Source organism: Barbus barbus (genome assembly GCF_936440315.1).
Source record: "Barbus barbus genome assembly, chromosome: 1".
Taxonomy (NCBI): domain Eukaryota; kingdom Metazoa; phylum Chordata; class Actinopteri; order Cypriniformes; family Cyprinidae; genus Barbus; species Barbus barbus.
In genome coordinates, this window is record NC_136729.1 from 39379126 (window position 1) to 39401641 (window position 22516).

The following is a 22516-nucleotide window of genomic DNA, read 5'->3' on the forward strand; positions in this document are numbered from 1 at the left end:
TTGTTTACTGTTTAGGATGGGTATTATGTGTCCTCCTTCAATGTTCTGTTTCTCTATGTTCTCTTCATTGGATATATACTGTAATTGTCACTGAATGGGTCATGGATTTTTGAACCTAGAAGTTGTGTGGTGTGACAATGCCATGGGAGAGTGTTATGGGGGCTGGGTTCAGGCGGCCCTGCACACATGTGCTGTCACTCAACTACCCTGCACAGACAACCCAGACTGAGAGATGAGGAACAAGAGCTTCTAGTAGCCTGGAGACGTCTGTGTCTCTACCTCATTGCAAATTTAGCTTGGACACTGTTGTCCAACTCTCCTGTGTTTTATCATTTGGCAGTGGTTTTTAGTGTACAGGAAGGATCAAAAGCCAGATGATGAAGGCTGTGGCAGTCCTGGGTGCACTGCTGGCCATTGTGTGTCAGGTGAGTTGAGCTTTACATATTAAGTGTATTCTGTGAATTTTAACTTCAGGCTCAGTGAACTCTAAGTTGCGCAGAAAATGTTAAAAGATAAGATACAATCAAGCAATAAGCCCTGTGAGGTTACTATTCAATAACAATTTTTAGGGGTCATAGGTACAGTCAAAATCACACTGTGATTTTGACAATATGAATAAACAAATAAATAAATAATACAAGGAAACTAGGAGCACATTTAAAAAGAAAATACTATTTCAGTTTTTCTACTTTAAAATGTCACGTTTAGTTTACTCCATTTTTTTCAGTGTGCACATTAAAATTATTAAATTTAATATTTACATATAATAATCATTCAATAATGCATAATTATTCACTAAATAATATAATTAATTAGCCTATTTCGACTGCACAAAGGCAATCTGACACATAATACAGAATTCAGCTGGTCTCAGAAGTGTGTTAATGTGCATTTTACAATGGCTTTTATATTTTATATCATATATTTTATTTAATGTTTAGACATGTGGTACCTTCTCATCTTACAGCTCAAAGAGCACTTTTATGAACCTCAAATGTTTTTCCCCATACGTTTGCTGTTGATTGCCGACATTGTCTTTGATAATTATAACATGATTTGCTCAACACAATCAAATAAACTTCTAGAAACTTCAAACAAATGTGAAGCTACTGTATGGTTTGCAATAGACAGCAGTTGTGGACTTGCATTGTGCTTTATTTTTTTTAGCAATGCTATGTAATTTGATTAGCGTTAGTTTATCTTGTTGGCTAAAGAGTCTGTGCTTAAGAAGTGGTTACAATTTTGACCTTTGGTCACATCTGCTGAAATCATCTTTAGTGGTATAGTGTTTGGTAATTGATTGATTTGGTAATTGATCAACTGGCTGAAATTTACTAGCCGTCAGATGCATTATATTGTTGGTGGAAATGAATGATCTAAACACGCTTCATTTCTGATAAATTGAACGATGACAGATAATGAATAATAAGAAGAGAAATACAGCTGGTTTTAACCTCGTTTGACGTTACGTGTCAAGGCCCCCTTTGGTCTGTCACTAGTGTAATCGTGAAGACAACGAATGAGAATGCAAACAAAGTCACACTGGCGTAAATATTCGCCACAATCACTGATCAGAACTGTTTAGATGAATCTGTTTAGACACAGATTCTAAAGTGAGAGATTTGTCCTGTTGTTGCCCTCATGGGCAAGCTTTCATCATGCTATTCATAAACAGGAGTGGCCGCCATGTTATTTATGAACAATTCAAGAACAATTGCTTCAAAGTTACTTAGGCTTCATGTTTAAAGGTACTTTGGCCTTTTGATCCAAAATCATCCATTTTCCAAAGCATTAGCAATTAGTATTAGAAAAATAACTCATTCATAACTCATTCTGTTTTCAGATGCATTTAATTTCAGGCTTAGCTTTGTCTCAAACTTTTTGCCTAAAGTTCTTTAGGAGAAATATAAATAGATAGACAATACATGAAAAGTATTGAGCTTTAAAAAATGAATGTGGGTATCTCAGATAATTTAGTCTTTCTGTCATATTCAAATCCCTTTTGAAATCAAGCCACACCTTAAAACAATAAGACTTCTTCTGAAATTTTACTAGGATATTACACTAAGGAGGAAAATGAATTCAGAGAATATTTTTCTATTGGTGTAATTCTTTGATAAACAATTCTACCATATGTACATTTAATGTGTTTCCTTTCCTCAACTGATGTAAAAATACAGAGAGAATGTGCAATACATTACACATCATGGGGCAAGAAAATATCAGCACATGCAATGTCAGTGCATGTTAATGTTGGATTTGTAAGTTTCCTCCAAATCGTTGTCTGATAACTTTATAGTAATTCTGTTTATCAGTGCTGGTTATTCGTGGCTGTTATGGTTCTGGACACATTGGTAATAGTTCATGTATTTCATGTAAGATAACTTAATTTGTTTAAACTCTCTGGTGATCAGGCAGGGAGTGCTAGGAATTCCCAAAGCTCATGTCCCAGGAGAGGCTTATGTCTCACTGAGAGTACAGTGGGGTGCATTGAGATTCACACATGCCTCTGGTGGAGTGGTCTTGATATGACGGTGCGCAGCTGTTACCAGATGCAGACTCAACCCCATTTGTCTCACATGGTAATCTTGGCTGCGGAAATTGGAGGCCAACTCTCCCAGGCCATGCAATGAGCGAAAAATTTGTTAATAAAGCAGCCAGTGTTGAGTTCATGCACCCGTCCAGCTGGTGATAGTCAGTCTAACTGGCAACTTTGGGTTTCTCTTAGTCACAGACATTCTGAGACCAGTTGTTCCATGCGTGGGGAAGTCGTGGCCTAATGGTTAGAGAGTCGGACTCGTAATCGAAAGGTTGCGGGTTCGAGTCCCCGGCCGGCAGGGATTGTAGGTGGGGGGAGTGAATGTACAGCGCTCTCTCCACCCTCAATACCACGACTGAGGTGCCCTTGAGCAAGGCACCGAACCCCCAATTGCTCCCCGGGCGCCGCAGCATGGCTGCCCACTGCTCCGGGTGTGTGTTCACGGTGTGTGTGTGTGTGTGTGTGTGTGTGTGTGTGTGTGTGTGTGTGTGCATTTGTTCACTACTCACTGCTGTGTGTGTGCACTTGGATGGGTTAAACGCAGAGCACCAATTTCGAGTATGGGTCACCATACTTGACAATACGTCACGACTTTACTTTACTTAATATTAAATATCTCTGTCTACTACGAGTGTTTTTAACATTACATTTTAAATATATTTCAAGTGTATTAAATTGCAACATCATTACAATTGTGTAAGTACACATTACTTACATGTCAAGTTTCCATAGAAATGACATTAAATTATATTTTAGTTTAGAAAGAATGAAAGGGGTGACCTTGGACACAAGGCACTTACTGGACTTGGAATGACATGACAGAATGTGGCCACCTGTGTGACCCCTCAAACCTCTCATCCAGCCTGGCATTCTGTCATGCCATACTGTTTCTGAGACACACACAGGATCACACATGTACAATATTACATCCCCAGTTAGCCAAGATAAACTAAATGCCAAATTTTGGTATCTAATCATACAATTCATCCAAGAATTATGAGGTTTATACATACAGTACATGCTAGCTTTTATCCACAAAGCTAATTTGAGTTTTATATACACATTTAAATTTATTTATCTTAAAAAATTGCAACTATTTCGACATTCATGAATATAACTCCAAATAGCACTAAAACTAGTTCAAAACTCTGTTGGACACACATGCTTAGGCCTAATGTGTTCCACACTCACTTAGTTTGTTCTCCCCCTCAGAAATGTAGAATATCTCATTCTGTTAGTCATGCCTGCACCATCAGTGGCATGGTTCGGACCAGCTGACCCTGCCATATGTCAGTGGAGCTTTAGGAATGCCTTACTCCGGTAAAAGTAGAGCTAAACTGGGTTAAATGTGACCCAGAGAGCAACAACTGTGGATTTTTTCCCAGAGTACTAAAAGGTCCAAAAGGACTACACTTTCTTGGACCTTCATAAAACTATCATTAAAAAAGTCTAGGCTATGTTTTGGTGGATAACTGAATGAGAGGTTGGGGATTGCCACAATGTCTGGGGTTGGCACCTGCTGTCTCTGGGGGTATTAGTATTTGGTTCAGACAGTAGGGTATTTTCAGCCCTGTGACAGTTTAGTGCTTCCCTTGAGCAAATGTTTTCACATACAGCTCACATTGCTCAGGAGACATAATGGAGAGCTCACTTATGTCTCGTTCAAGTATTTCTACCAGAGTTGTATTTTTAAAAAATCCTTAGAAGCAAAAATGGATGAATTTGAGTTAATATAAAGTCAATCAGATTTGATTCGCAGCCTTTAGTATTTGGGCAAATCTGAACCGTTTTTTAAACATTGTTGAGATTTTAAGGAGAGAGATTTGAGATCACTGGGGCCTTTTTCTGAGGAAAAAGCTGTGTTCATTTACTCTTCATTTAATTTAATCTCACTGCTTCTCTCTGTAGGAGAAACAAATGTTTAATCTTTCCAGGTGGACAGTCTAGGAAGTTCAGAGAAGAATGAACAGACTAAAAAGCACTCATGCATGTCCTAAATAAGGTGAGGAAATACATAAGAAGACCCTGGGAAAATGATAAGAGAAGTAATCAAATGTGCAGCTCTGTTAAAGACATCAAGAGACCTCCTGTAAATGCCACCCAGAATACTGACTTCCCACCAACACACACTTTGATCTTGGGGACTGAACCCCAACAGCTCAACTGAGTCCAATGGAAACTCAAATATCCAACCCAGATTTCTTCTAGTTGATAGTATGTTAATATGTATAATAGAAACCCTCAACCCTCCACCCTCAATACCACGACTGAGGTGCCCTTGAGCAAGGCACCGAACCCCCAACTGCTCCCCGGGCGCTGCAGCATGGCTGCCCACTGCTCCGGGTGTATGTTCACGGTGTGTGTGTGTTCACTGCTGTGTGTGTGCACGTTGGATAGGTTAAATGCAGTGCACGAATTCCGAGTATGGGTCACCATTCTTGGCTGAATGTCACTTCACTAGAAACTATGACAATTAAATATACACAATAATGCTTAAAATAAATGGAAATGAAATTATTTTACAATATTTACTCACAAAAATTCACAAACAAACTTTTTGAACACAAACAACGTAGAAAAGGATTGACTGTGGTTTTTTGAAGTGACACTAGTTGAAATTACGATTTCTATAAAGGTATTAATTCCGATAGTCGCAAAATAGTAAAATATTGGATACCAGATTGAATGATACAGATCTATCACTAATTTGAACTGAACTGAATTCACCTAACTTGTCTTTCCATACATTTGCATGGTTATATGTGTGTGTGTTCAGTTCAAATAGTCAAAAAAATACAAGAGTAAACACCTTAGACTGAGTGTAATGTATAGTACTACACTAGCAGAATGGAGAATTCAGGCTGCTCTAAGATTAGTGCACTCTAGCAGGGTCTGTGCATGCCTGTGATGTCCAGCATTCTGCATGGGCTGCTCAGAGGCATGCCTTCAGGAAATAGTTCCTCCGCTGCACCCATGAGGAAATCAAAGAACTATGACAGCCATCGCTGCTATTTAGGATTTTTATATGGTGATAAAATATATTGTATTTTTAAATGTGGTCTTCTTAGTCTTTTGTTCCTCAAATTTGTTACACAGGGTCCAACATTAACACTTAGAGAGCGCCAAATGCACAAAAAAGAATTGCCTTCGGTGAGTACTGGTCAGTTTATTAATAACTTTTTTAGGAATTGCAACATAGTACAACAGAATGTACAAAACGATACTTTGGAACTTGTCCAACTTTTTCTTTTATTAAAAATAAATAAATACAAATCACACTTTTTTTCAAATTTGGTCAAAATAAATCATTAATCAATCAATAATCATTTGAAATAAAAGACCCCGTGTGAAAAGGAAGTGCACTTCAGCATACTTTTTAAAAAGAGTACTTAAGTATATTCTTTTGAAGTATATTATTTACATAAGTACAAACTGATTGTAATATTTTTGGACACTTAATGCAATTACGTTTTTGGACACTTAATGCAATTACGTTAATTGCAATTTAATAGAAATGCCTTATAGTTTAAATGTAAATTAAATGCAATTAGTTGAACTTCAGATCACTTTTTGACCCACTTAAGTATGTCTGAAGTATATTGTTATATGTAATGTAATAATTACTTCCAGTGTCTTTGAAATATGGTTAAACTGACAAGCATTTATGGCCAACTAAAATATACTTTAATGTAATTTCTACTGAAACCTGGATATCATTTAATTATATTTGTAATTAAAGTTGCAATTTAGTACATTTAAAACAGTAATTTTAAATGTAATGTTGAAAAACACACTATAGTTTAAATCATAATCAAGTAATTCATGTCCTTTGGACATCATGTCATCAACACCAAAATAAGTGTATTTTTTCACAATAAAATATTATTAAAACATGATTTATAATGTACTTTGCATTAACTTTTACTTTGACATTTTTACAAAGTGCTCTTTTTAAAGGTGTGTTAAACTGTTTAAAAATGTGTGAATCTGAGTCAGTATATTATGTGAAAGTACACTTTTAAAAAATATATACTTTTAAGATTTGAAGTACTCTACAAGTGAGTATTTAAGCGCACTTATTTTTCACAAGCGTATCCTAAATATAATGTAGCAAAGCAAATAAATACTTTCATGGATGAAGTATTAATAGAGGTATTTATGGCTAGTAAATTTTAATTACATACTCACCAGTGACAGGTGTGGCAAACTAATTTAATTTTAGACCCTGATGGTGCAGATTATTACTCAAAGCCATTTACACAATGTTACTTCTTGCATTTATCTTTGGCAAATGACTACAGTTACATAGTTTTTGTAGTTTCATAAATCAGCCTTGGTCCAGAGTGAGAATTTTTCACTGTTTGACACACATTGCGTTAGTGTATGTGAGAATTCTGTCACCGTGTGTGGAATTTTGTCACTAAAGCACGTTTAGCAGCTGACCTCTGACCTCAGTCAGGTGCAGGCAAAAGAGAATGGCTGTATCCGAAATCGCCCCCTATACCCTCATTCACTATTCCCTACATTAGTCCACTCATACAGTTCACTTGAAGGAGTGAATGAAAACGAGTGAGTGAATTCGGACACTGAGTGCACCGGAAGGACTGCCACTTTTGCATAGTTTGCCTGCTGTTTAATAATCATTTGAAACGGGCAGCTCCAGTAGTAAGATTAAAGGATTTATCTTGAACTCTGTCACGGAAATTATGTATAAACCCTAATAGTCAATTTACAATTAATTTTGTACCAGTGTTGTATTACGCCGTGGACGAGCGCTTTTAGAATCAATGGATGGATGATTCAGCTGCGGGCGCCATCTTCTGGCGAGAGACGCGGCGCAGTGCATTCTGGGGATTCTCTAGCCGTTGAGTGTACATCGGTTGTACACTCGTTTTTGCGGTGCATTGTGGGATTGAATGAGTGCACTCGAGAACATCCACTATGGTTTCGAACACCACTTAAAATGGCTGTCCCCTCAAATAGTGCACTATTTGAGGGTATAGGGGGCGATTTCGGATACAGCCAATGTGTTTCAGAGTGACTGGCATTGGGTGGCAAAAACTGAGCCTGTTTCCCTGCTAAACAGCTGCATGAGTGTGTGTGTGAGAGATAGAGAGAGAGAGAGGGGGACGGGAGTGTTGTAAGAGCCCTTTATTTTGGCTGAACATATCAGTGCAATTATAATATTAACATATGCAATCAAAGATTTATAGCAATCCAAATTAATGTGGTTGTCAGGTTCCCCTTCAGGAACTCGAGCTGCGTCCGAATTTAAGATGCTTAGGGAACGCCTTCAGCGTGACCGCGCTCTGAATCACCTGTACAATCAGTCCACTGGAAGGGCGAGGCGTCACGGGCGGGTGACGTCATGACCAGGAAGCTATAAAGGCAAGTGCGGCAGAGCCGGCTTCAGCTTTCTGTCATTCAGCAAGCGTTATGTGTATCTGTCAGTCCGATATTTGGTTTGTGAGTCTTATTTGGTGTTGTTTGTCAAAAAAAAAAAGGACTACGTCTAAGGCCACAAGTAAATCAAAGAATAAGGGCGATCTCGGATCACGCTTCAAGCTGTGTGTTCCTTAGGGTGACCAGATGAGATTGTTTGAAATTCGGGACGAGAGGGGTGGGGGGGGGTAATGAATAATGAATAATAAAGATAATGAATTTCAAACGAAAGTGACTGAACCAATCATGTTTTATTAATATAAGTAGCCTACATATACATATAATTTTATATAATATAGAAGTAACGTTAGGCTAGTTTTATACTTCAAACTGAAGTTAATGAACCAAAAAAAATAAACCAAGATGCTGCAGCCAATGAGCAGCCGGCGGGGGCTGGTTGCCAGGCTGCAGGATGACTCAACCTCGCTCCACGGACAGTTTTTTATGTTTTATCAGACAATAACTATTTAAGATTTTGCTTCAGTATAATTTTCGGGACAATTAGAGCGGGATTCGGGATTCGGGACAGCAGCTTAGATTTCGGGACTGTCCCGAATTTTTCGGGACGTCTGGTCACCCTAGTGTTCCTCCCTGCTCTCACTACAATCACGAGCGGGAATACACACAGTTTGCGCGTGGTCTGCCTGGACGCGAAGCATGCGGAGTCGGCTCTCGAGGGGGCCGACTGCTCACACTATGTGTGAGCGGCTTCCGCTACGCACTCTTCGCTCCCGGAGGGCTCTCTTAAGTTCGAGAAGGGAGCGTTTGCGAGTGTTCCTCACGGTGCTGGCCCTGCGGCTGCACTCGTGGGGCTCGCACATGGATCATCAGCTCTAGCGCCCGCTCTCTGTGTTCGGAAGTCCCGCCCCGCGGTTTCTTCCCCAAGAGAGAGGGCTCGACGCTCCGCTTGTCTTCCTCCGAGGAGGTGGACTTGAAAGACGTCGATGAGCTTTGTAAATTTGCAGTGTTTGCACAAGCATATTATGAATGACGACATCATTATATTCGCGCTGTCAGCTCTAAAGATAAAGGGCTGATTGTGCTTTTCCCCGCCGTAAGATCTCGCGGCTCCGGTCCGCCACTGCTGAGGCATGGCGGCGAGTGAGATCGCGGGGATTGCAACATGTATCTGGCGGATGGGTTGGAGACGGGTTCGCCCTATCTCCACCTGCATTCCCCAGATCTAGCACTCTCGCTTGGGGCTGGAAGCCCGCGATGCGGTTCTTCCCCCTTTTAGTGAGAGCTCGCTGTTGCAGCGTGCGTTGCCGAGGCGACCGCGTGCATTACGTCATTCTCATTCTTATTATGAATCCTTTTCATATCACACCGTGTTTACTCGTCTGGTTGTCTTTCTGCATTTAATTTCTGAGGAATTAAATGATGTATTTCATCTAACTATGAGAAGTTAGATGTGTGTGTATATATGCATACACATACATATGTGTATATAGGAGCCACCTCTCGTACTCCCGATAATATTGGAGTCAGAGTCGCGCTCCCAGGCCAAAGGCTTCTAGCAGAAGGCAGATCTGCGGATCATCATTCTCGCTGGGTACTCTTTGGCTAAAACGTCCTGCTGCCTATGACCCAGGACTTCTGAGGGCCGGCCCCTCTGGGGAAGAGCGGCGTACATCGCATTACACTGGGCCCGTCTCTCCTCAGTGCCCTCGGGAGATCGGTCTGCCAACCCTGCCGTGTTCCAGGCCGCAACGGTCTCCAGCGAGCGCTTCTCTCAGTTACTTCCGCCTAAATGTCTCTAGAGCAGCTAGTTTGGCCGTCTCCTGCCGGTGTGCAATTCCAGGACACAGAGCTAGCCGCTCTGGGTACACCAGAAGCCAGTCTCAAGAGACTGGTTCCCTTAGTAGACAATTTGGCTATTGCCAAATGTGTCTCCATGGGTCCTGCATACTGTAGAGAGAGGCTACAAAATCCAGTTTGGTTCTCCTCCGCCTCAATTCAATGGGGTGAATCCCACTCAGGTGGGCCCTGAGCAGGCTCTGGTAAGGGAACGAGAAGTAGAGTACTCTCTTGAGGAAGGAGGCCATCGAGTTGGTCCCTCCTCACGAAAGAGAGTCCGGGTTCTACAGCCGGTACCTCATAGTTCCCAAGAAGGATGGAGGATTGCGTCCCATTTTAGATCTGCATCAGATGAACCGCTCAGTCAGCAGACTGAAGTTCAAGATGCTCAAAACTTTAACAGGTAAGTATCTCAGATCAAGTCCGAGCACTGGTTTGTCACGTTAGATCTAAAAGACACATACTTCCACGTCTCCATCCTTCCCACTCTCAGGAAGTCCCTGCGGTTTGCTTTTGAGGGCAAAGCTTACCAATATCGAGTTCTTCCCGTTGGCCTTGCACTCTCACCCCGCACTTTTACATCAACGATTGGTTGATTCTAGCTCAATTGGAGCAGCTGGAGATTCGTCATCGAGGTGTCGTTCTCGCGCACTTGAAAGAGCTGGGGTCGAGACTGAATGCCAAGAAAAGTGTGCTTTCTCCAGTACAGAGAACCACTTATCTAGGCGTAGTGTGGGATCCGACCACGATGCAGTTTGTGAGACCGTGAAAGTGCCAACCCTTGTAACACTTTAACATACTTTTTCTTAAAAGTATGCAAATAATATCATTTGAAAGAATTTACTGAATGTAATGTTTTAAGACACTTGACTGCATGTTATTTATAATTACCTGAAAATGTATTATTTATATTAAATGCAATTAGATTAACTTAAACGTGCCTTTTTGACCCACTCAAATCGGACTTGAGTACATCTGCATATCTAATTTCATAATTACTTCTATTGTCTTTAAAATATGGTTAAAGTGTACTGCAGAATGTATTGACAAGCATTTATGGTCTACTAAAATATATTTTATATAATTTCTATTGAGACTTGTATGACATGGTTTTAATACATATTTGTAATGAAATTAAAAAAAAATTAACTTTAAATGTAATATCAATAATACACTACAGTTAAAAGTACATTGTTTACATGTCCAAATAAGTGTAGGCCTACTTCTTAAGTGCAAGTGCCTTTTATTTTATTAATATTATATTATCTGCAAGTACATTTTTGTAGAAATATTCCATATACTAGACCTAAAGTACATCAGAAGTGCACATTCAATGCAATTAAGCACTTCTTTTACACAAGGGAATGCTGAATTAAATCAAATTAAAATGAATCATTTAATGATTACTGTAAAATACAAAACTGTAAAAAATGCAAAATACTTAGAATACTGAGGTACTTTTGAGTCCTTAATGGTGACCCTGGACCACAAAACCAGTCTTAAGTGTCAATTTTTCTAAATTTATATTTATACATATATGTATATATATTTATACATATATATACATATATGTATAATATGTATAAATATATGTATAATAAATAAGCTTTCCATTGATGTATGGTTTGTTAGGATCGGACAATATTTGGCCGAGATACAACTATTTGAAAATCTGGAATCTGAGGGTGCAAAAAAATCTAAACACGGAGAAAATCGCTTCTAAAGTTATCCAAATGAAGGGTTACACTTTATTTCGATAGTTCATTTTAGACATTCTACTAACTATAAGTAACTTTGTAATGTCAACATGTCAACTAATTCTCATTAATTTGCAACTACATGTCTACTAACTCTCAGTAGGGTAGGTTTAGGGTTAGTAGAATAAGTTGACATATACTTGCAAAGTTTCTAATAGTCAGTATGTTGTATGTTGTGGATCCATCAAAATAAAGTGTTAGAAGATATTAAGCAGACGGTCTACTAATACTCTAATGACTGCTAGTTGACATGTAGTTGCAAAGTTACCTACTGTTAGTAGAATGTCTAAAGTGGACTATCGAAATAAAGTGTTACCACATGAAGTCCTTAGCAATGCATATTACTAATCAAAAATGAAGTTTTGATATATTTACGATAAGAAATTTACAAAATATCTTCATGGAACATGATCTTTACTTAATATCCTAATAATTTTTGGCATAAAAGAGAAATCAATAATTTTGAGCCATACAATATATTTCTGGCTATTGCTACAAATATACCCCAGCGACTTAAGACTGGGTTTGTGGTCCAGGGTCACAATGGAGAAAGACTGCTTTTCATGACATCAGCCAGCAGGGCCATTATTTTTTGCAATTTTAGTAAAATTAGTGGCACAGAAATTATTCAGATGTAGAAAGACTGCTGTGGATTGTGTGCATGTCATGGAAGAGCATCCAGATTATAAATAACTGCTCCATGTGTTTTTGTTGCAGGTCAGCAGCAGCAGTCAGGTAACACAGAGCGATCTGAACCCAGCTGTGCTGTACCCATGGAGACACAGGAGTGCAGGTCCACAGGTCAGGGTCAAGAGAGACTGGGTCATTCCACCAATCAGAGTATCAGAAAACAGCAAGCAGGTCCCTGAAGATCTGGTCCAGGTAAACAAACAGCTGAAAAGATACTGTGTATAAAAATAAAAATAAAACATTTTCAGAGTTCAGTAGAGTATACTTATTGAAGCTATTTAAAGTGGTAATGTCTTTTTATAGCTATCAAACGACATAAACTGTACTTTATTCTTCATATTATTCTGGTTTAGAACAACTACAAAAATATCACAAAGAACAAAATTGTTATACTATATGCAATACAGCAAAATAAAAGAATTAGCAAGGCCCTGTGTGTAACACACACACACACACACACACATAGTAAATATCTGGTAAAACATGAAACGTATCTTCCCATTCTAGGAGATATAATCTGTTTACCATACAGCTGTAACACGTTCCATGTCCACTCTCACAGATCAAATCAGACAAGGTTTTCACCGGGGAGGTGATATACATGCTGGAGGGACCCGGGGTTGACCAGGACCCCAAAGGCCTCTTTGAAATTGATGAAAAAACAGGATGGATCAAGAGCAAAATGCCACTAGACAGGGAAAAACACAAGAGTTTCAAGGTAAACATGCTTGTTGGAATTGTGTTTTTATAATGAAGTCTTATACAAAGGGAAATAAAAGTCTGAGACCACTAGTAAAAATAGGAAGCTTTTATTGCATTTTTATCAAACTGAATAACTGACCAAGAAATAGTGCAGAACCATATCCATTATTTGATTTTAAATATTTTTTACTCATTTTATGTCATAAGATTTCTTTCTTTTGATTTTTTTTTTTTTCTACAATTCTGATACTGTTTTTTTTTCCACATTTACAGTAAGGTCCCAGACTTATGAACCCCACTGTAGAGCTCACAGATAAGAGATTCTAAGCTGAAGCATTATGAATTATGGGATATATCTGAATAACTTATATGTATAATGTCCTCAGCTCAAAGCGTTTGCACTCTCCCCAAGTGGAGAGAGATTGGAAAGTCCCACCACCATTGAAATCTACGTTTTAGATCAGAATGACCACAGGCCTGAATTTACCCAGAAGGAGTTTGTTGGCACTATCCCAGAATTCTCTGTTCCAGGTAAGATATGCATATACAACAGCATTTCAAAAATTATTTTAAGAAATAAAAGAAATATTTTATATAAAAGAAGAAAACATGGTCACATCAATGCAATGAATAGTTGAAAATGAAAATTATATCATCACCTTAATTTCCACTGAACCGTGTATGCTTTTCTTTCTTCTTCTCAAATTACGTTATTTAGCAAAATGTCTATTCCGTGTTCCACATTGCATGTTCAAAATCCATGCAAGAATCACTGAAGTTTACGCACAATGTCATCTTCTTATTTGGTGTCGAGTGCACTGTATTTCTGGTTGTAAGCAAACAAAGACATACTAGCATAATATAAATGTATCATGACATTATAAGGAGGATATTTTTTTTTGTAAGAAACAACTTAGATTTTGTTCTATTCCTCACACAGCTATCATATTGATTTAGAAGACTTGGAATATATTACACAAGTCATACAGATCACTTTTATGGTACCTTCTGGTATTTCCTTTGTACTTCCTTCCTTTCCTTTTTGAAACTTGGCAGTCAGGGTTACCATAGATTTTTGAGTGAACTATCCCTTTATGTCAGGCAGTCAGATTACACATGCACAAACATAAGTATCATACCATGTTGTGTGGTTCTCTGTCATCAGGAACTTCAGTGATGCAGGTTACAGCGATAGATTCTGATGATCCAATGACAGAAAACGCAGCTCTGAGCTACTCCATCATTGGGCAAGAGAGTATCCCTCCTCATGGCATCAACAAGACCATGTTTGGCATTAACAACAAAACTGGAGTCATCTACACTCGAGATGTGGGACTAGACAGAGATGTGGGTTATTTTGTGTTTCAGAAATAAACAGCATAGACAACCCAACCCCATAGACAAAAAAACCCACAAAACACTGATTTCAAAGTCTGAACAAAGAAAGTATTAACATGCCCTGATGTGTTGTCAGATGGTGCAGTCCTTCAGGCTGACTCTGCAGGTGGCTGACATGTCTGGAATGGGCCTAACCTCCACCGGTCGTGCCATCATTCACATCTCTGACATTAACAACCATGCTCCAAAATTCCATCCTACCATGGTATGTAACAACAAAAAAACAATTGAAAACATGCACAGTCTGTGATGTTCACTGTGATGCTCTTGATCCAATTCTGTGTCTGCAGTACAACATGGATGCAATGGAGAACAAGTACATCGCGGAGCTGGGCAGGGTCAATGCAACAGATAAGGACCAGAAAGGTGGAGATAACTGGAAGATTAAGTACAGCATTGTAAATCCTTCAGGGCACTTTGCCATCCGCACAGACCCAGTTTCCAACCAAGGCATCATTTCTGTGGTTAAGGTGAGATTACTTCAACAAATGTGGTAAATTTAAGACTGCAGCCATGGGACTATCAAAATCAGTTACTGGCCAATTTCAAATGGCAAACCAAGCTTGTCCCTTTTTTAAAATAGATTTAATGTGAAACCTTAAGGTTAACATATTCATATTAAAGCCAGAAAACTTCAGGTTTGATTTTATGGGCACTTTAAGGCCAAGTATTCATCATTCATACATTATTTTAGTCAAAACAAAAATTGATGTAACCAAAAATAGCACAAAACAAAAGTATTTCTCAGCTGAACTCTGATTTGACATTATTGTTAAACATGATGTATAACAAAAAATAAAAGATTTTACATTAAAAATTGACGTTATTAAAAACATTTATACGTATTTTAAAATGAAATCTAAATGTGAGCCTAAATCAACATTTACATTTAGCCATTTACAGGACAATAGCTTAATTTACGTTAAATTTAATAGTTCAAGGTTCCATCACTCCTCTTTCTTATCGACCCATACCTCAGGAAACTGTGATTTGTGTTTCTTATTTGTACAATACATTTCAAATGTCTCTACTTTCTAACAGCCGCTAGACTATGAATCCCAGGAAGAGTACCAGCTCATTGTCAAAGCAGAGAATGAAGTCAGGCTTAAAGCCCCGTACGAACAAATACACAGCGCTACAGTCACCGTCAGAGTGATGAATGAGAACGAGGCCCCAATCTTCTATAAAAACCCCATTAAAGTGACTGTTGCAGAGTCCATTGTTCCCGGTACTGTCCTGGTCTCAGATATTGCTCATGATCCAGATAATGCCAAGCTAAGGTGAGGCTCACTTATCTGTACCATCATTGCACACACACTTTTATTCTGCACAGCACAAATAAGCCATGTAGGAGATGTTCTTGAGTCAACATCCTTTGTTAGTCCTGGAACAGCACTCTTATCAAGCTCAAAACCCTTGAGCTTAGACTACCCACAAAAAAGAGTGACTGATTGATTGTTTAAAGAATGTTATTAACTCAAAATCTCATTTGATTGGTAGATTAATATCAAGGATATTGATTCAGGAACATTGAGAAAGTGTACTTAAGTGTAAAAAGTGCACTTTTTAATAAAGTAAAATTAATAGTTTAATGTACATTTTTAAACACTGATTTATTCATATTTTGTTTTAAATAAGTACATTTATTTTTATGTGTTGACTAACAAACTAAAGCACATGTAAAATTCTTTTATAAATAATTTTAACTGTAGTGTGATATTTTATATTATGTTTAAGTTCATATACTTTAAATACCACATTTGTAATTACAAGTATATTTTAGTATACATTAAATATACATTAATTAGTGCTGTCAATCGATTAAAAAAATTAACTAATTAATCGCACATTTTTCTGAAATTCATCGTGATTAATCCCACCTAATATTAAAGTTTTAAATATACTTTTATGTTTTCAAGAATTTCCCATTCAATCTTCAAATTAATGTACAAACAACATCAAGACAGTATATTTGTAATATTTATTTAATGGCATCTTTATTTTTATGACTGAAGGCCAGTATCACTGATACCAATTAATACTGATTTCCCTATAAAAATGTTTCCCCCTAATATTTAACCATTGACTATAGCCGTTCAACTTTACATTATAATTAAGAGCTATCAATTTTAACATTTATTAGATAACTTCTAGTTTAAGTGAACTTAAAACAATCTTCACATAGGCTAAACCCATTATAATAAATGTCATATTTAGCTACCTGTGCCCCTCAGCAGAAATATACAGAAATGGAATAAAGTTATCAAACACTAAATTCTAAACTACATACAGATGAATCCTTAAAACTATAAAAATGATTGAATTCATTTTTTCCTTTTGTTCTTGATGAATAGGCATCACAGCAGCTGGTTATTTGGTTGTTTTGGCTTCTATTTCTTTAAGAGATGCTGCTGCCCAACATGACGCAGATCTGACACGCATCGTATTTTCTCTCAACTCTAACTTTTCGGACCCATTTCAGTCTCTTCTAATGAGCTGATGAGCTGAATCGGGTGTGTTGGATGAGGGAGACACAGTGCTAGGATGCTCCAGAACAGTTTTGAAACCATTTCAGAGACATGTAGACCTACATGTTTTGTGCATTAAGAAAATTCTTAATGTAACTCATATATAACATATTACATGCATGCGTTTTATGGCAGCTTTAATTGCCTTTTTTGGCAACTTCACGACTTAACTGATCACGACATTGCATGCTCATAGTTTCTTTCGCGATCTGATCTGATCAGGCTATGCACGGCACCTTTGCATTGTGCGTGTATTGCTAGGCCCAGCCCCTGCGTTAAACTGAAAAAAAAATTATCGCCTACGTTAACGCACTAATTATTTTATTTTATTTTATTTTTTTCAAATCTTTTTTATTAGCATTTTCAGTGACAGTTACAGAATGGTACATCACAGAAAGAAAAGCAGATCACAAGAAACTGTCCAACAACGCGCTAATTTTGACAGCACTAATTTAAATATACATAAAAATATATTTTAAAAAATTGTATAGAAAACATTTTCACTATTAATTACAAAGAAATAGCAAGTAACCGGCTAAATCAAACATAGTAATTTATAAAAAGATTACTTTATAAAAAGTAAACACATTTTAGCTTAGTCATAGGTAACATGCAGTTAATTGTCCCACAAACATTTCACACTTATGAATTAACTACAGTATTAATTCTGTAATAAGTGCTCTTATTTTTCACAAGGGAAAGATTACATACGAAATTGGATTGTGAATATTTTTCAGGTTTGAAATCATTCAGGATCCTGAGAGTTGGCTTGCTATTAACCACGCAACTGGACAAATCACAGCCAGGAGATTCTTCAACATCCGGTCTCCCCACGTCAGAAACAACATTTACTCTGCTATTGTGAAAGTTATAGACCAGGGTGAGCACCTCAGACCTGAAGACCAAAATAATAACAGCAGAATAAAATATTTGATACTGTGACTATGCCGTCACAAAATTATCAGTGTGTCTTTGTTTGAATAAGTATGGTAATCATTCATATGATAACTCTCTTTCCAGACGCTGATGGCATCTCTGCAACAGCTACACTGGAGGTCAATCTGTGGGAGACCAATGATTACCCACCAGTGCTTATACCCTTGAGTGGGACAGTGTGCAGTGATCGGGACAGAGATAAACTGGGCCTTCTGCTTAGTGCTGTGGATGAGGACATGTCCCCTCAAGCTGACCCCTTCACTTTTCACATTGCTGATCAAAATGTGGCTGCCAACTGGACCATCATAACTCTTAATGGTAAAGCATTAGACATACATTTAATTTTTATATCTTTGTTCCCTGCTAAAAACAGCTTAGATTAGTATGAAAGTCCATGCTGGTCCTGGTTGATATGGGTGCTGGTTTGGTGCAGGTATACCTGGTGCACCAGAATAGCCATAGTGAGCTGGATAAGCCAGTTAACCAACATGGTCTTTCAGGTGGAACTGGTCAATCTAGGTTGCTCTTAATTAACCAAGTAAGTCTTGGATAATCAAGCTAGCTAAGAAGCCAGGAGTGGAAACAGACTGGTTTATGCTGGTTTGGTACTTGTCTAGATGTTGTTTTATTGGTCTTACCTACTTGTTGAAGCTTGCTGATCAAGTAAGTTAAGAAGACAGCTGCATTTTAAGGATTAGATTGCACTTCATATTTAGAGAAAACCTTAATCAAACACCTGAACAAACTGATGTTCAGGATTACTAGAAAGGCAGGTGAGTCTGATCAATGTTGGATCTAAACTCTGCAGCAAAGTGGACCTCAAGGGTCAGAGTTGACAACCACTGCATTAGAGCAAGAGTAGCTAACCCTTCTCCTGGAGGGCGACCATCGTGCAGAATTTAGCACTAACCTTGATCAACCTCACCTGCCTTTTACTTTCCAGCAGCTCTGACTTTGATTAGCTTGTAATATTTATATGAGTAGGGTTGGAAAACTCTGCAGGAAAGTGGACCTCAATGGTAGCTAACCCTGGGCTTGTTAAGATGTATTTGAATAGGGTTGGAGTAAAACTCTGAAGAAAAGTGGACCTTGAGGGCCAGAGTTGAGAATCACTAGTTTACAACAAGAGTAGCCAACCTGGCTCCTTGAGGGCTACCATCCTCCAACCATAATCAAAAATATTTGAAGCTAATAAAAGTGCTCAGGATTACTTGAAAATAACAGGCAGGTGTGTTGAAGAAAGGTTGGAAGTTAAATCTGCAGGAGGATAGGTAGACCAATAGGAGCAGGGTTGGCTAACTTTGCTTTAGAAACAGATTTCACAGAGTGTACTATGATTTCTAAGACCCCTTGTTTCTGGTTCTGTCTCTTTACATGTACATTACCAGAGACCCATGCGGTTCTCCAGCCACTGATAGATATAGAGAAAGGGGAATTCTCTATTCCTGTGGTCGTATCAGACTCTGGCTCCCCTTCCCTTTCCTCTAATGCTCTGGTCAACGTGACTGTGTGTCCCTGTGACAGTTTCGGTGACTGCAAGAGCTACACCGCAGCCATCTTTGGAAACAAAATGGGGATAAGCTTCATTGCCCTTATGATTATTATTGGATGCGTTGCTCTTCTGTTCTGTAAGTAAACACTATAATTATGTGAACAGCCTGTGGTAAATACTTGAAATTTGTTCTAATAAAGCTTGTTTTTTTCCAGTTCTGATTGTTCTTGCTGTGGCGGTGAAGGGCTGCACAAGGCAGAACATTAGAAAAGGAGGAGGTCTGCTGGTCGGAGCGTCTGATGATGACATTCGAGACAATGTGTTTCACTATGATGAGCAGGGAGGAGGAGAAGAGGATGAAGTAAGAGCAATGACACAAAATTAATACATTTTACATGTAGATACAGTGTATTTTGACCTAGTAATTTTTAGAAAGTGAATATATAAAATATATTATGCAAAGATCATGCAACATAGTAGACAGGAGCAGATGTGGAGAGTAACTTACAGGAAGAACATGATTTATATGCAGTATATTCAGTATGGACTAATTCTGTATTGTACTCACATGACCTACTACATTTTTCAAAATTAATAGTGAACAACACAGCACACCAAATAATTCTTTTTTTCACACAGCAGGATTAAAATGAAAACCTTTTTTTCTTTTTCTAAATAAATAGACACTACTCGCTAAATTATATGCCTACATGGTGTTGGGAGCTCATATGCAGTAAGCATTTGTATTCCATTCATCATGGGATTAGCACTGAACATAGCTCCTGTCCGAGTCAAAGACTTTGATTTATCCTCGGGATTTTCCCCATATGACATATGGATCCTACAGTGATAGACTGGACAGATGTATAGGGCCTCCTGTCCCACATGAAACGCTTGCAAAATCCTTCAATATCGTTCAGCAAATTATAATAAAGTTGAATGTTTGTTGGATTTTTTCTACTTTGAGTGAAATGTTAAACTTCCTGAAATACCTAAAGCTGTTTCTCTCCTATAGGATGCATTTAATATTGATTTTCTGAGGAACCCAACTGATATGGTCCCTGCCCCAGCCTCATTTTTCCCACAAGACTGCGGCCTGCCCAGAGGAAAACAACCTCTAAGGAAAGATGCACCCCATAACCTACCTTCTCCTACATATCCACGCAAACCCCCTGGAGACCCAACCGATATAGAAGATTTCATCAATGTTGTGAGTTTTTTTTTTTAAATAATAATAATAAAGAATTATTCTTGAATATTTGTGGGTAATTGCTGGAGATTTTCTTAGCATTTACTTTAAAAAGGTTAGTTGAATTTAAGAAGTACCAAGGTGCTTGCCACCCTAGACATTGGGAGACATATTCCAGTATATTTATCCATTAACCGCAGTCCTACATAAACTATACTTCAAGAAAAAAAAAACTACATAGAAAGTTGTATATTTGCCTTTGATTCAATTATTTTACTATCACCCTTAAAATGTAATGAATGTACACATATTCTCTGATATTCTGAAAGAAAAAAAAACTTTGCTATGCAATTACCAATGAAAACCAAATACGCCTTTTTCTCACTTTTTCTGCTTCACCTCAACAGGGGCTGGACACTGCTGACAATGACCCGAACGTCCCACCATACGATACAGCTCTGATCTATGACTATGAGGGTGATGGGTCGGTAGCAGGCAGCCTTAGCTCTATCGCTTCTATGGGCTCAGATGGGGACCAGGATTATGACTACCTCAATGACTGGGGACCACGGTTTAAAAAACTGGCTAACATGTACGACCCACGTTAGGCACCAGACTGATTGTTTTGTTCAAGATGTTCAGATACTCTCATTCATGCATGTCCTTCAAAACTCCATGCAAATCAAATGTCCCATCTTCAATATGAGAGAGTGCTCATGATGTAAGGACGAGGGGGCGGATAACATTATTGATATTGTAGATAAATGGAGGTCTCTATCCGTTCCACAGTGATCAGTGTAGAGGCCATCAGTGTCAAAAAGAGACTGCGCACACTGTCTTTTTCCTTTCCTTCATGGATCAGTGAACTATTTCAACATGCTGATGTGACAGGTGCTTACTGTGGGCCAGTGTGCAAATGGCTCACATTGTGAAAAGCACCAACTGGAGGGAGGAACCGTGTATTAGTGCATACTCATTAGACATGGTGCAAAAAGAGATGCCTTGTTCATAAACCATGCGTCATGGCTTGCTGAGCATGTGGGGTACACAGGAAGAATAATTTGACATTTACTTATAACCATCATTCTAAACCCATGACTTTCTTTCATATATCGAAAACAGAAGGATATTTTTTTATGTTGGTAAACTTCAGAGCTGCTCTTTTCTCTCTCTCTCTCTATATAAATAAAGATACAGTCAAATATGGTGCATCAAGTTGCACAGTGGCAAGTTTGAATAGTAGTAACTCCAAAGGATACTGGATGAAATCCAGTACTAGTGATGCTAAATCAATTATACTAGTGAAAGCACCAATGAGATATTTTCAATCGTATGTGAATAAAAAAACAACAACAATACAAAACAAACATGTTTGAGTCAGTACAGGTGATTTGAATGCTCATGTATGGTAGTCAATGGATATAAAGGGAAAGTGGAAGAAAAAAATTATGTTACTCAATGGTATGTAAACATCCCTCATGTTTTCCGCCCATGGACACCTTTAGTTGTATAGAAAACAGCAGCTCCAGAATTATATATTCTTATGTGTTTCAATGAAAGAAAGTCATATTCCTGTAAAATAAAAATGCATTAATTGTTTATCTATTTTTAAGACTGAATGATAAAATTATTTTTTTTGATCAAATAATATATATATATATAATACTTTTGATCAATTGTTCTTATTCTTTTTATACATCATTAGTATCTTGTGTAATATTTGTGTTTGTAATACTATTTTCGCTTGCCTGCAGTTAACCTCGGTAAGTAAAACAAAGACATTTAAAGAGCCTTAATATTAGGAATAATTATCATTTTCATATGCAGCATATTAACAGTTTGCAAAATGAATGATGCTTTAAATGTATATATTTTTGCTTTCCCTAATTACATAATGCCTATTGTAATAATTTTGGTAGTTTCTGTGTTTCTCAATTTTGAATTACATAGTTTTGTTTTTAATATTTATTTCATAATAAAATGTGAAATGTTGTGGCCATCTTTTCTTTTAGGAAAGGGAAGTGGTGTGTGGCCAAGTATGGTGAC

The 22516-nt window shown here is 37.9% G+C and overlaps 1 protein-coding gene across 1 annotated transcript; it reads left to right on the forward strand.

The window, feature by feature from the left end:
- Positions 1 to 377: 377 nt before the first annotated feature.
- LOC306846293 (cadherin-15-like) lies at positions 378 to 21078 on the forward strand (the record flags this gene model as incomplete). Its single annotated transcript, XM_079379564.1, has 14 exons — positions 378 to 425; positions 12253 to 12417; positions 12788 to 12943; positions 13314 to 13458; positions 14093 to 14274; positions 14402 to 14530; positions 14616 to 14795; positions 15367 to 15605; positions 17591 to 17733; positions 17874 to 18107; positions 19178 to 19417; positions 19497 to 19642; positions 20297 to 20491; positions 20878 to 21078. 14 exons carry the CDS (start codon positions 378 to 380, stop codon positions 21076 to 21078), a joined length of 2403 nt encoding a protein of 800 aa, XP_079235690.1.
- Positions 21079 to 22516: the final 1438 nt, after the last annotated feature.